Source organism: Rattus norvegicus, chromosome 18, assembly GCF_021556685.1.
Source record: "Rattus norvegicus strain SHRSP/BbbUtx chromosome 18, alternate assembly SHRSP_T2T, whole genome shotgun sequence".
NCBI lineage: Eukaryota > Metazoa > Chordata > Mammalia > Rodentia > Muridae > Rattus > Rattus norvegicus.
In genome coordinates, this window is record NC_141551.1 from 36,985,038 (window position 1) to 36,998,867 (window position 13,830).

The following is a 13,830-nucleotide window of genomic DNA, read 5'->3' on the forward strand; positions in this document are numbered from 1 at the left end:
GCTTTGGTATATTACATCATTAATTACATTTGTTTGGAAAACATTTCAAATGGACTTTCTAAGTTTCTAGTTACCCATGTGCAATGTTTATGATGATGAAAGATCTAAAAGATCTGCCAGGTTTTAATAAATCCATGCACACAATCCTGTTTTAAATGGTGTCTCTGTCTCTCCCACAGTCAGTGAGGCTCCACCTGGAAGATAAACAGCCAGCAGGGCCTTCACAGCACTTGATATTGCTCTTTCTTTGCGGGAATGGACCTGTACTTTTCTTCTTCCTCGAAGCTAATATAGGCCCTGTAATCTGTTCTGACCAATGAGATGAGCAATTACATGCCTTTTTGTATTGGGAACTCTTGTAGGACTTATCACATGTCCTTCTCCTGGTCATGGTCAGTAGTAACTGCAGAGGATAGAAGCTCAATGAACTTGGGTGCCCAGGTGAGGTGTAGCAAGCATGGGTGTGCATTCGTCCACCCCACACACACTCCACACACACTGCCACACCCCTGCACCTTTCCATGAGCTCCTAGTAAGATATTTGATATCTAGAATTGCTTGCTATTACTGCCTAATATCCTGACTGATCAAATCATTTTGTACATGGGAAAACAGACTCAACCTGAAGTGACTGTTTTATTGATTGTAACCCTGATCACAGTCACAAACTGCTAAAACAAATAAGCAAACAACAAAACGACAAGAGCAAACCAACAACAAAAAAAAAATGTCTAATTCTGTTTGAGTCATCTGGGAACTGAATCCATAATCTCCCTCCTTCACCTCTCCCCGCTTCTTCAGGGCCACAATAAACACCAGGAAATTTTATACCCAATAGTACCAGACAGGAGCTAGAAGATGTAGACATCTCCATCTTTATCCTTAAAGAGGACAGAAGCACCCAAGTTCACACAGTGTGAATCTGGGTAACGCTGGCTTCTGTTAGCAGCTCCCCCTACCTGTCAATCATTTTGTGATGATTTACCAGGTACCAGGAAGGAATAACAAGAGTTTTTCTCATGGGACCCTTACCAACTGGTTATTATTATTTTCTTTGCCTTACCATATGCAAATGTCTGCTACATTTCCAATGAAAAAAGCAAGAAATAGCTTGAAACTACGTCCCTCTGCTTTTCTGTGTGTTACTGCAGTAATTGCATTCTGGGCTCTCTCTCCACCGATTCTAAGTTCAATTTCTGACTGATGCTACCAGAAAACCAAAGCCAGAGACCATGTGGCTGCAGTGGCTTGCCTCAATGTTTCTAGAGGTCAATGTCACTGGGAATCTAGATTTTCCCTATAGCCACAGGCTTTGAGCTTGTGGTTAAATACCAGAGTGCTTTGTTTTTCCTGGATTTCTATCTGCTATGTAATATATGTACCTGATCCACATTTCTAAACTTTAACCTTGTCATGTTGAGGGAGGAATAGAAGTCCATGTGCTGGGGTTGCCAATGCACAATAATGTTTAATAAAAACAAACATGGGGCCAGTAAGAAGGCGCAAAAGGTGAAGGTGCTTGTGGGTAAGCCGCAGGACTTGCATTCCATGTCTTGGAGCCACACTATGGAAGGAGAGAACCAAGTCCTGTAAGTTGTCCTCTGGCCTTCACAGGTACACTGTGGCATGTGTGCGCACCAACATATATGCATCAGATATAAACAAAAATATGATAAAAATTAAGTAAAAACAAAGCAACAGCATCATTTCAACTGCTAAGGAAAAAACCTTCTAGACACATCTCTGCTAGTGATTCAATCCCAAATCAAGCCTAGAGCCACCCTTGAGCCAGCCCTGCCTGGGCATATGAGACCCACTGGAAAAGCCTGAGCAGTGTGGTGACACTGACGAGCTTTACCATTTTGTTAATGATCTTTGCTGGGTTTTACCTTACCCCACTGAGGCCAATGATCTCTAATCATTGCATTTGTCTCAGCTGTCAAACTTAAGAGCTGGCTTCTTGAAAAATACAACACTGCCATTAATGTGTTAACCCCTCTGCCTTCCTGGAAAAGGGGTCAGCACCTCTCCCTTTGAAATATGGCAGGATGAGACGATACTTTCTCAGGGTCACACTGGGCTCGTCACAACTCATAGTACTTAGGGTAAGCCAATTCTGATTCCACAGTCCTCCTTAGAAGAAAGCAAGCTGGGGAAAGGGAGACAAAGGCACACGCCATGGAGAAGCACAGAGCTGGAGTGGTCATTATGTTACCACAGAATGCTATTCACAAACAAGAAAGAACAGAGGTGCTAACAAAGAAAACGCCTGCAAAGTGCTTCATCTCAGAAAAAAGATGTTTTCTTTCTTAAAAGCCAGGGTATGACAACTCAGGGGGCTTGCTTTAGGGTGATAGAGAACTTCAAAACAGGAAGCATCTTGTCGCACCACTGCTTTGAATGGGGACACATGTGCAAGCAAGCACAGGTCTGTGCAGGGGCTCAATGGCAAAGTTAGGGATGTGACCCTTGTATTACACTTGTTGCACAGCAAAGTAGCAGAAAACCAATCCTGTCTTTCCCATCTCGTTGGCTGCTTACACAGTTCTTCACTTCCATCCTAGGGCTATTTGTAAAATTCTATTTAGGATGGATTGCACAGTCCTAACATGGGAAGTCTATTGTTATTCAACCAATTCCTGTGTTATCAATAATTATCGAACGGATGCTGGATTTCTTCTGGGGATCTCCAGTGAAGGTAACCACCATTTACCATCTACAATTTTGTTTAATCATTATCCTATAGTATTCGGAGATGGTAAAACTTTCTCCAGCCACAGAAGAAACTTCGTGTGCATTTGCTCTCCCAGAAGCCAGGATAGCTTCAAGCACACATCATTTACCAAAACGCATAACAAGAGAGCAGGGCACAGTCAGCTCGTTGCATTTATCCTATCTAGACTAAATTCATCTTCATGAGGGAATCAGAATAGCTAGCCTGACATTTTCTCATGCTCTCTTTCCCAGATCTTAGAGTTTTTATTTTCTTGTTTCGTTTTGTAATTCCAAAGGCATCTCTCTAGTGAAGTGTGCACAAGGTGATTTTTAAGACTGGTGCACAAAGGCAAATACAAGTTGGTGACTTTCGAGCGTGATTGGTATCATCGGGTAAGAACAGCCATCAAAAGCTATTATGTGAGACTGCTTACACCCAAATAAGCCCCCAGGATCCGAGCAAAGTTTTCTATTATCTTTTACTGTCCCCTGGAAAAATGGTGTTGTCTTCGCACACACCAATCCCAATAAATATCATAATGGTCATGCTTTAAGGTTCAATAGTGAGAAGGGTAAGGTGGGGAGGAAAGAAAAATGGCACGCACAGTGGGGGGGCGGGGTGGGGGAAGCCGGGCAGCCACCTTACCAGTAATAACTGCCAACAGTGGTGGGCTTTGGATAAGTGCAAGTCACAGAGCAGCTTTTAAATACCATTTTACTGTTTTGGAATCTACAGTGCTATAGATCTAGCTCTTTCTCTTTACCAGAACGTAATCTGATTCTGGTTCATCAAGGCTGGTTACTGACTATATAATGCTATTACTTGTGTTTGTTCTTTCACAATCAATCATCTGAGTTTAAAAAAAACAAACAAACAACAACAGACCCCCAAACTGTCACGCAGAGAATCCTGCAGCATGGAAAGAGAACTATCGGCCGTGCTCAGCAGTTCATATGACCTTGGGTTGGAGCAGGGTCATCTGCCTGGCTGCCTGTCAAATGTGAAGGTAGCTGACTGAGCATAAGGCCACTCTCCCTTAGCCTTCCACCAGATTCAAGACATCTTTACTGTGAGACAGGAGAGCTTCCTAACATTTTCCAAAACCTTCTAGAATGGTGTCTGCAACAAAACTGAAAATGGTTTCCTTTTTCTCTAGTTGTACATGTTTTCTTCGGCTCCTCCTTCCTGACTATGGAAGTGATATAATAGTGAGAGGATGATAGGATGTACTTGGGAGTAGCCATGTAAAGTCAGGCATGATGGTACTGGCCTGTAATCCCAGGATCCGAGACACTGAGGCAAGAGGACTGACTCATGTTGGAGATACTCTTGAGTTATTAAGCATCACCTGCCTTAGAGACAAGTAAGCAACTCACTACCACAGTGTGCCACTGACAAGCTTCTTCCCTTGGATGGGTGAGGACTGAAGCTGGGGATTTGTGAAAGCCAGATGGTCCACCTCTGAGGGTCAACACAGACCTTTCTGCAATCTTTTGAGACAGAGGCTCCTTGGGTTGTTCAGTTTGACCTTGAGCTCTTCCCGTTGCTCAAGCAGACTCAGCACTTGTAATTCTCCTAGATCACCTTCATAATCCCCAGCTCCTTAGTCTAAGGGGGTTGGGGGTGTAGAGATGGCTCAGCAAGTACACATGCAGATTACTGTCACAAAGGAGCCCAGTTTGATCTAATAAGTTTTTCACTCATTAGACTCAATCTTGACCCTGAGTCTGCCAACACTGACACCACTGAGATCTACCAGGGGTGCTGGTTCATTCGCACCTGCTGGTATCTGGTTTTCTAAGTTCAAGTTCTTTGAATTGCACTGCACAAATACATGCTCAGTTCTTTCATAAAATGTGGTGATTCAGAGTGGTTTTTGTGTTTTGGTTTTTTTTATTTATTATTTTTTACATTTTTTGCTTATTCACTTTACATCCTATTCTCTTCCCCCTCCCAGGTACCTCCTCCCTTAATCCTTCCCCTCTTCTCTTCTTCTCTGGGAAGGTGGGGGCACCCTGAGTATCCCCTTACCCTGGCACATCAAGTCTCTCTGAGGCTATGCACTTCATCTCTCACTAAAGCCAGACAAGGGATCCCAGCTAGAAGACCATAACCCATTACAGGCAACAGCTTTTGGAATAGCCCCCATTCCAGTTGTTTGGGATCCACATGAAGACCAATCTGCACATCTGCTACATATGAGCGGGGAGGCCTAGGTCTAGCCTGTGTATGTTCTTTGGTTGGTAGTTTAGACTCTGAGAGCCCCAAGGGTCCAGGCTAGTTGACTCTGTTGGTCTTCCTATGGAGTTCCCATACCCTTCAAGGCCCTCAATTTTTCCTCCTGTTTTCCTTAAGAATTCTGAACTCCATCCATCTTTCTGAGTCAGCTGCTTGGTGGAGGCTCTCACAGGACAACATGTTCCTGTCTGAATGATTCAGAAATCTGACAGTGGTGGAGGAGAGGCACTGGGAGAATGGTGGTCCCCCTGGGCTGGCAGACTGCTAAGGGCAGTTTGGCTTAGCCCAGAAGGCTCAGCCAGCAGGGAAGATGGGTCGGGGAAGGGAAACTTTCCTGTATGATTCAGGAGTCTGATGGAGGTGGAAGAGAGGTGGTCTGAGAGTGGAGGTCCCCCTAGGATAGCAGACTGCTCAGGGTAGTTTACCTTGGCCCAGAGAAAATTCAGAGTGTTTAAAACAAATCAAACAAACAAAAAATAACAACAAAACAAAACAGAAAACAAAACAACAAAAGAAAGAAACAGCACCTGCATTAGGAACTTGTAACTGCCTGTAATTCTAGCTCCAGGGGAATCTGACACTCTCTACTGGCACACCAAATGTATACACACACACACACACACACACACACACACACACACACACACACAAACACACACACACATACACACATACACACACACATTAAATAATAAAACTTTGAAAGTCAGTAAATAAATATAAGTTCAAGAAAACTATACTTTTATATCACATCAATGTAAAACCTAGGAAAGTATTGAAGTCAAATCCTTATGAGAAAAAAAGACAATCCAAGAGTCTTCCCATTAATTATAAAAATAGTCTACATGAGAATGCTTCTCCTACACAGAGAAAAACTAAACAATAGTCTGTTTTAAAATCATGAAAAGATTTGAGAAACAGGCATAAATTATAAAGACTAAATATAGTAAAACTATTAAAATGGAGAAGGAAAAAAATTAGTTCAATGAGAGGAAGGAAAAAGAAGAAAGGTAAAAAAGAACTTGTGAATATTGACTAAGCAGGGGCTCTCAACCACCCTAATACTATGACCTTTTAATACAGTTCCTCGGGTTCTGGTGATCCCCAGCCATAAAATTAGTTTGTTGCTACTTCATAACCATAAATTTACTACTGTTACAAACTGTAATACGAATATCTGATATACTGGACATTTGATGTAGGACCGGGGTTGTGACTCACAGGTTGAGAACACTACTCCAGTTAGTGTAAGAGCTTTAAGAACATGAGCAAGGTGTGTCCTTATTACATCCCACAGCGGCTCTGCATGCCCGACACAGTAAGACACCAGCAACTTCAAGGAGGAGTAGATGAGTAAGAGGCCTCCAGTCCAGCAAACTGACTCCCAAAAGTACAGGCACAGACATACAGACATAGTGTTATCAGCACTCAAGGCCTAGGGGAGAAATATTTCCATTGAGTCTGTTCAAAGGGAACTAGTTATAAGTTGGAGGACACTGGTATAAAAAATCCTTACTGGACATTTGATGTAGGATTGGGGTTGCAACCCACAGGTTGAAAACCACTACTCCAGTTAGTGTAAGAGCTTTAAGAACATGAGCAAGGTGTTCTTACTTGCAAATGTCTACATGACTTGAAGGGAAAGTGTTTGAAGAGCTTCTCATTGACTATGTTAGCCATAGTGGGATTGTTATTCTGAGCCTGTTTATATATAATGGGAATAAGGCGAGTGAGTGATTATGGGGCATTCTAATTATAACATCTCTGTAACCAAAACAAGTGGGATTTTAAATGAATAAGGAGATACAGACATAAAACAGGACTTAAACAAGCAAGCACCACACTCTGATTTTGCATCAGAGGGATTTATATGAACTCCCAAGCTATTTTATCTTCAACTTTATATATAATTAATTGAAAACATGCACACACACACACACACACACACACACACATTTTAAAAAATAGCTTTCTGACTACAAAAGAGGCCCAATACAATGAGCAACCTAGAAGCAACAAGCATCTTGAGTAGCCAGGCAATAATCTAGAAATACTGCCTAATGGGAAAAGCTCAGGCTCCTCAGAGAACAGCCACTTGTAGTTGGAGGGCACAAAATGTCTCCGAATGTCTGGAGTTGCTGTGTACTACAGGCCAGAAGACTCAGAAGCAATCTAAGGTTCCACCTGGCTAAAAATAGTACCATTGGAGCTTTAATGAGGAAAATAATGGCAACAGATTGAAATTCAAATATATTTAAATGTACAAATTCTTAATAATATTAAGAAATGAGAGAGCACTTTCAGAGCATCACAGCCAATCAACGCACCCTCTTGAGGTTAAATACATGGCCCAGTTCAGGTGCTGGTTTAAATTCCCCTTGGTGGTGTATCGTGTTTGAACAAGCAGCAGGTGGGAAATCTCCCAGTAACGCATCTCCAGCAGGAACATAAGGATGATTCAACTAATGTGGCATGGCTCATAATGAAGTAATGCGCAAAAAGGGTTTAATCTTTTTTAATAAAAAAGAACCACTTTATTGTAATGAACTCAAATGAATTCATGATATAGCTAGTTTAAGTCTGCCAGTGGTTCTCAACCTGTGGGTCATGACCTATGGGGGAGGGTTGAATGACCCTTTCACAAGGGTCACCCAAGGCCATCGGAAAACATATTTACATTAAGATTCATAACAGTAGCAAGATTACAGTTATGAAGTAGCAATGGAAATAACTATATGGTTGGGGTCACCACAACATGAGGAACTGTACTTTTTTGCATGACATATCAACAGCTGCTAATATCTAAGAAATGGCAGCAGCCAGTGTGTGTTTGCTGGTGAAAGGATATATTTTACAACTTTTCCAAGGGGACAGGATGTGAATCTGTCCTCAACTCTGGCTAGCAGGAGAGGCAGGATGGGATGAACTACACCATGAGTTCGCAGTCACGAGCATGCAGGTGTGGTTAGGCAGATGCAATGCCTCGCTTATCAAACATTATTCAATGGCAAAGGAGGCAAGGAGAATAAGCCTTTGTAGTCTAGGTATTTAAAGGAAATGCCTACTTTCTAAAAGAACAAGGTTAAACCTGGCAATCTGTAATAATAGTCAGCCATAAGTAAAAATGAAATCATGAAATTTTCAGGAAAATAGATGGACTTGAAAACAATATTAATCAAGATCACCTAAATGCAGAAAGAAAAAAATCCACATGTTCCCCCTCAAATGCAGAACATAGCCTATACAGGAGTATATGTAAGCAGGTGTGTGTGTGTGTGTGTGTGTGTGTGTGTGTGTGTGTGTGTGTGCTTGTGTGTGTGTGTGTGTGTGTGTGTGTATTTGTGTGTGTCGTGACATTTGGAAAGAGACAGCAGAGAGGGCAATATGGTGTGGCAAGGATGGATTGAATGCAGGTAAAAGGCACATAAATCATGAAAGAGGTTATAAAGCCACTTCTTTGTAGTTTTAGCTCCATCATAGATTTTTCATGAGGTGGATAAGTGAATAAAAGCATATTAACACTAGAGGTGTAAAACTATCAGTTTTAAAAATGGCCAACTTAACTGCATAGAAATTCACTGAGATACTGGAGTTTGAGTCTAATCAAATGTTTCAGTGGCAGACTTAAACTAGCTGTATCATAATTTACTTGAGTTCATTACGATAAACTGATTCTTTTTTTATTAAAAAAGAATAACCCCTTTCTGTCTATGGATGCAAACTGGAGTGATAAAGTGTAAAGAAGCAAGAAATATCAGCATAAGAGTCATCATAGAGGTTAACTTCATAGGAAGTGAAGTGTGGACATTACACTGGACAGAAGGCTGTGTGGATCAGCAGGCAGATTCTGTTTCCTGACTTGTATGTGTGCAGTGGGTGTGAAAATGCTAGGGTGTGAAGGTGCTAGGGTGTGAAGATTTTAGGTATGAAGATGCTAGGGGGTGAAGATGCTAGGGTGTGAAGGTGCTGGTGTGAATATGCTGGGTGTGAAGGTGCAAGGTGTGAAGGTGCTAGGGTGTAAAGATGCTAGGGTGTAAAGATGCTAGGGTGTGAAAGGGTGAAAAGGTGCTAGGGTGTGAAGGTGCTAAGGTGTAAAAGGGTGTGAAGGTGCTAGGGTGTGAAGGTGCTAGGTGTGAAGGTGGTAGGGTGTGAAGGTGGTAGGGTGTGAAGGTGCTAGGGTGTGAAGGTGCTAGGGTGTGAAGCTGCTGGGTGTGAAGACGCTGGGTGTGAAAATGCTAGGCACTGAATCTGTATCCAACTCTAAGTCCACGGGCTTCCAATGTGATAATAATAGGAGGTGGGACTTAGGAAAAATGATTCAAGAGGGCACATCCCTCACAAATAGGATTTGTGCCTTATTATAGAGAGAACAAATGGAATAGCCTTGTTCTCTCCATCATGTGGGGAGCCAGTTGGGGAGACAGCATCACTAGGAACCAAATTGCCAGGCCCCATGATGTCTATCATTTATAACCAGAGGAAATATATGTTTGATGCTTAAGCCATCTACTCTATGCTGTCTGTTTTGCTTTGTTTGATTTTTAGTAGCCCAGCCAGAACCTTTTCTCACTAAGTTTACATTTGTTGTGTTGAAACATACACACACACAGAGAGAGAGAGAGAGAGAGAGACAGACAGACAGACAGACAGACAGACAGACAGACAGACAGACAGACATTTTTAAACAAAGAAATTAGACAAACAAAGCACCCATCCAGGTCCCTTACCTGTGCCTTGGCCAACGTCTTTTCCAGGAGGTCTCGTTCACGCTCTGTTTGTTGCAGACGTTTGTTCAGCTCTACTATGTCTCCCTTGAGTGATGCCAGGGCTGCCAAGTGGAGCTGTGGTGGCAGAGGAAAGGTACCCACAGTTAGACAAGCTCATTTCCTTGCCGTTCTTTCTGTGATTAGAATAGCCATGTCACCCAAAAGTCAACACTTCCAAGAATGGGAGTGCCTTAATTTCAGGAACAACAGACCTCAGTTAGGGTCTTATACAAGCTGGTGATATGGTCATGATAGGGTCACTCTACAGAGAATGGGGAAAGCCATTCATTTGAGGAGTAGAACCAGAATTAGATGGTAAATTCAGGGTAGGAAATGTAGCTATTTATTCTAAGTGCTTTTCCTGTGTTACTTGGCTGACAGGAATGAGGAGGCCTGATTCAACACAACAGACAAAGTCTGAGCAGGAGACTGAGGCAGGGGGATTGCAAAATCCTGTCTAGAACAAAACAAAATCCTACAAGTTAATTAAAACAGAACAAAAAAATCTATAGGTACAATGGACTCAAAGAAAGGAGGGAGATCAAGGCTGGATACGGCTCAGTGGTGGAGTGCTTGCCTAATCTATAGACAGCCCTTCTATCCCTCAGCAAAGAAAGGGAGAGCTGATTTTATTAGTTGGTTCTTCTGTTGGTTTTCTTGCTATGGACTCCTTCCTTACCAGAGAGCCTCAACTGCCTGAGTATGTGCAGACTCTTACTGAGAATAAAATCAGATTTCTGATGTTACGCTGTGCTCCAAAGAGCAAACCTGCATCCAGCCAGACCCCATTCCCCAGCCATCTTGCTCAGGTTAATAGAAGCTGGAATGAAAGTTCTTTAGGAGTTTTAAGTGGGGAGGCAAGCCCTATGATCAGAATCTGAACTCTGCATTCCGATTACAGGATTTGGCTACATAGGCTCCTGCCCCAGCTAGAGATTCTCTGGTTCTCCAGGCCAAAGATGGGAGAACCGCAACACACATTCAACACACCCCCTCTGCACCCAACTCAGAGGCAACTCCCAGAAGCCTTTGCCTGCCCAGGCACTGTAGACACCTGCCTTCCCTTGGTAGCCTGGGTATCCCAGGCCAATCACCCCTGCCCCTCCTGTACCCCCAGTGCTATGTATTTAGAAATGGAATCATAAGAAATTCTTCCTCTCATAAGCATTCTACAGCTTCCCCCAGGACTGATGTGAGTTGAGAGCAGACATATTTACTAAGGATGGCATGTCCTGGCAGTACACAGTTCAGCTCTTAAGATCGCCTGCACTTCAGCTTTCGAAAGTCAGGTTTTCTGCACCCTGCCCGGCTGTGTCAGAGGTGGGCAGTGGCTTCAAAGAGCTTACATTCTTTAGATTCCACCAGCACTGTGACTAACTTAATTGCACACAGGCTACAAATAAACAGATCAATCACTGATTTGAAACCAGGAACATTTGAAATTTAAAAAGGAAATGCCAAGCAATCTGGTGGTATTTTCGTCTGGTGTAGGGTGAGGGCCCCTCTGAAAAGGTCACTCTGCCATTCAGATACAAGGTTTATGTGATAGTTTCTTAACACAAATATCACTTTGCTCCCACACTATACAATCTTTTTGAGGTTTGTTTTGAGTTTGAAGAGAAAGATTCAGTCCCTTTGGTGTCTGGGGTTGTTGCTGAAGTCCCCCAGCATCAATTCTGGCATGTCATCTGGCTATGTGGTGCTTGGAGAATACACACCACCTAATCCCTGGTGAGGATTATCAAACACATGGACGACTGACCTGTGCTTTAAGAGACATGGGTGTAGATGGGTGGGTCCCAACTGAGAGCCTGGTCTGCTTCCTACCTAGCTCACTCTCTTACATCTGTGACTGTCTACAGGGCTCCGGACGATGAAATCACCAAGTTGGCATGAAATACTACTGACCCTCCCCACAAGGTAAAGAACTATGTCACATAGGAGACACACAAAGTCGCTAATTCCACCATAGTCACACCAGAAGAATCCACAATAGCATCATACTGTTGGGGGGACTGCCGAACTGGGAGCCAAAATACTCTTTTTGTCCCCTTGGCTCTCTGGATCACTGCATGTACACAGGGCAGACAAGTGCCTCTTCAGATGGAAGGCACCCTGATGGAAGCCAGGTCTCAAAGAGTCTTCTGAATTCGGTGGTGGCCTCTACAGACAAACATGAAAGAGCAGATACATAGGCATGGCTTCTACTTGCTGAGATCTACCTATGTGCCTCCAATTTAACAAACATTTGTGCCGGATGTTAACTTTGTGACCCCCATGTTGCTTCACACACCATAGGCTCTGAAGACAAGGAACACAAGGGTAGGTCCTCTGGTGCTCAGCTGGGGCAAGTACAAGAGGGAGTCACTGTCTTAAGGCTTCACACAGCACCAGACACTATAGGCATGACACAGCACCCTGCTATCCTATACAAGATCATACATGACAGTAATTTTCAGGTTTTTTTAATGGATAAAAAGTTTACTTAAAAGAATTTCTCATGCATGATGAGAGAAATGAATTGTAACCAAACTATAAACTAGAAGAGAACTTCTAATGGAAGGAGGGCTGCCTTGAGGTTCTAATTTGTTCTCAGTACTTTTAATCCAATGAGTAGTTTGTAAAGGGAGTTATCTTTTGTATTAAGGAAACAATAGAAAGTCAGGCAAAGGCATAATAACTAAAAAGACTTGTTTTCTTTTCTGTCTCAGTCCATGTCCCCATCGCCAGCCCTTTTGATAGAAAGAAGACAGAATAAAATGTGTTCATTGTTGTCTCTTTCTCAGCAGAGGCACAGAGGGCAGGACTGCCAACAGGGGTCCCCTACCTGCACCCCACAGCCCTAGGAAACTCTCAAGACATGGACATTCCTCTTTGCCAGCCCCATTTAAAGCTAACAGTAACAAAGAGGCTTCTCAGATTAAATCCTTCATAGACCACACAGAGGTGCCTATGGTACCTGGTGGCAGCACAGGCAACAGCATACTGCTGTTTTCTGCCATTTCCCAAGACTTCAAAGTTAGGCCTCTTTAATTTATTTCATTATTATAATTATTTAATCTCTTTTCTCCTCCTTCTTCATTTTACTTGTGCCTGTGTGCACGGGTGAATGCAAGCCATGGCACAAAAGGGTGCAAGATCAGAAGAAAACCTTCAGGGTTTGGTCTCCTCTTTCCATCATGGTGTCTAGGCTTTGAACTTGGGTTTTTAGGTTTGTGTGGCCAAGTGCTTTTACCCGCTAGGCCATCTAATAGTCCTATCTGTGAAATGTTCCCCAGGAGCCTATGCGAAGTGGATGTGGAACCTTTGTCACAGTCTGTATACATTTGGATTTCAGGCATAACATTATCATGTTTCTAGTGATAAAAGCTGTGGATTCTCTAGGTTATTTCTGAGTCAGCTTCACACTCTCCTGTACTATGTGCACTGAAATGCAATGTACCACCTGGACATTTAGCTGTTAGGTAATTGTCAAGTTAGGCAGTTGTTATTTTTAGACAGTTCATTCCATGAGTAGAACTAGCCATAAGGATGAGCTAGCTTAACTTTTGACAGCTAAGGTGTCTGGCCCTAGGGCCCAAGTGAGGGCTGAGCAGACAGACTCTCCTGGAGGTTTTTCCACACTAAGTGGATGAGCAGCCCCTTACATTATCAGCCAGGAGACAGCAGGCTTCATACTTTTTAAGATGTCATTGGAATCCATCAGCCCTACAATGTGATGAGTGGCCTCTGGGGGCCCTTACCTCTATTCTGCTATTACTAACAATAAAGCTGCAAACACAAGCCTACTCTGTTGAGCTAACCCAGCAACCTCTTATAACATTGCATTATAACCATCAGCATCCAGCCCTTGTGTGTAGGCTGCGTGGCTCTGTATCTGACACCTGGCTCATCTTTCTAGGACTTGGAGCTTTGAGCAGCCTAGCCATCAAAGCGCCAAAGGCTCCAGCAGCAGAGTGGAGATGGAAGACTGTGTGATGTGCAGCATCTCTTTACAACGTCGGTTCTGCTAGGTACCTCCCACCATAGGTTGTGCTCTCCTGCCCTACTGGGGTAAGCTCATCTAGAGTGCATTTTGAGGGTGCTATTGTTCTTCCTGTGCCTGCTGGG

At 43.1% G+C, this 13,830-nt stretch overlaps 1 protein-coding gene across 5 annotated transcripts in view; it reads right to left on the minus strand.

Moving 5' to 3' along the window:
- Positions 1 to 13,830, minus strand: part of Mcc (MCC regulator of WNT signaling pathway) — a 472,630-nt gene that overhangs the window by 118,497 nt on the left and 340,303 nt on the right. For all 5 annotated transcript variants that reach the window (XM_087592843.1, XM_087592842.1, XM_087592841.1 and 2 more), the window contains one exon: positions 9,682 to 9,795. In XM_087592843.1, coding sequence (XP_087448969.1) covers positions 9,682 to 9,795 — 114 coding nt within the window. The remainder of the gene's footprint in view (positions 1 to 9,681; positions 9,796 to 13,830) is intronic.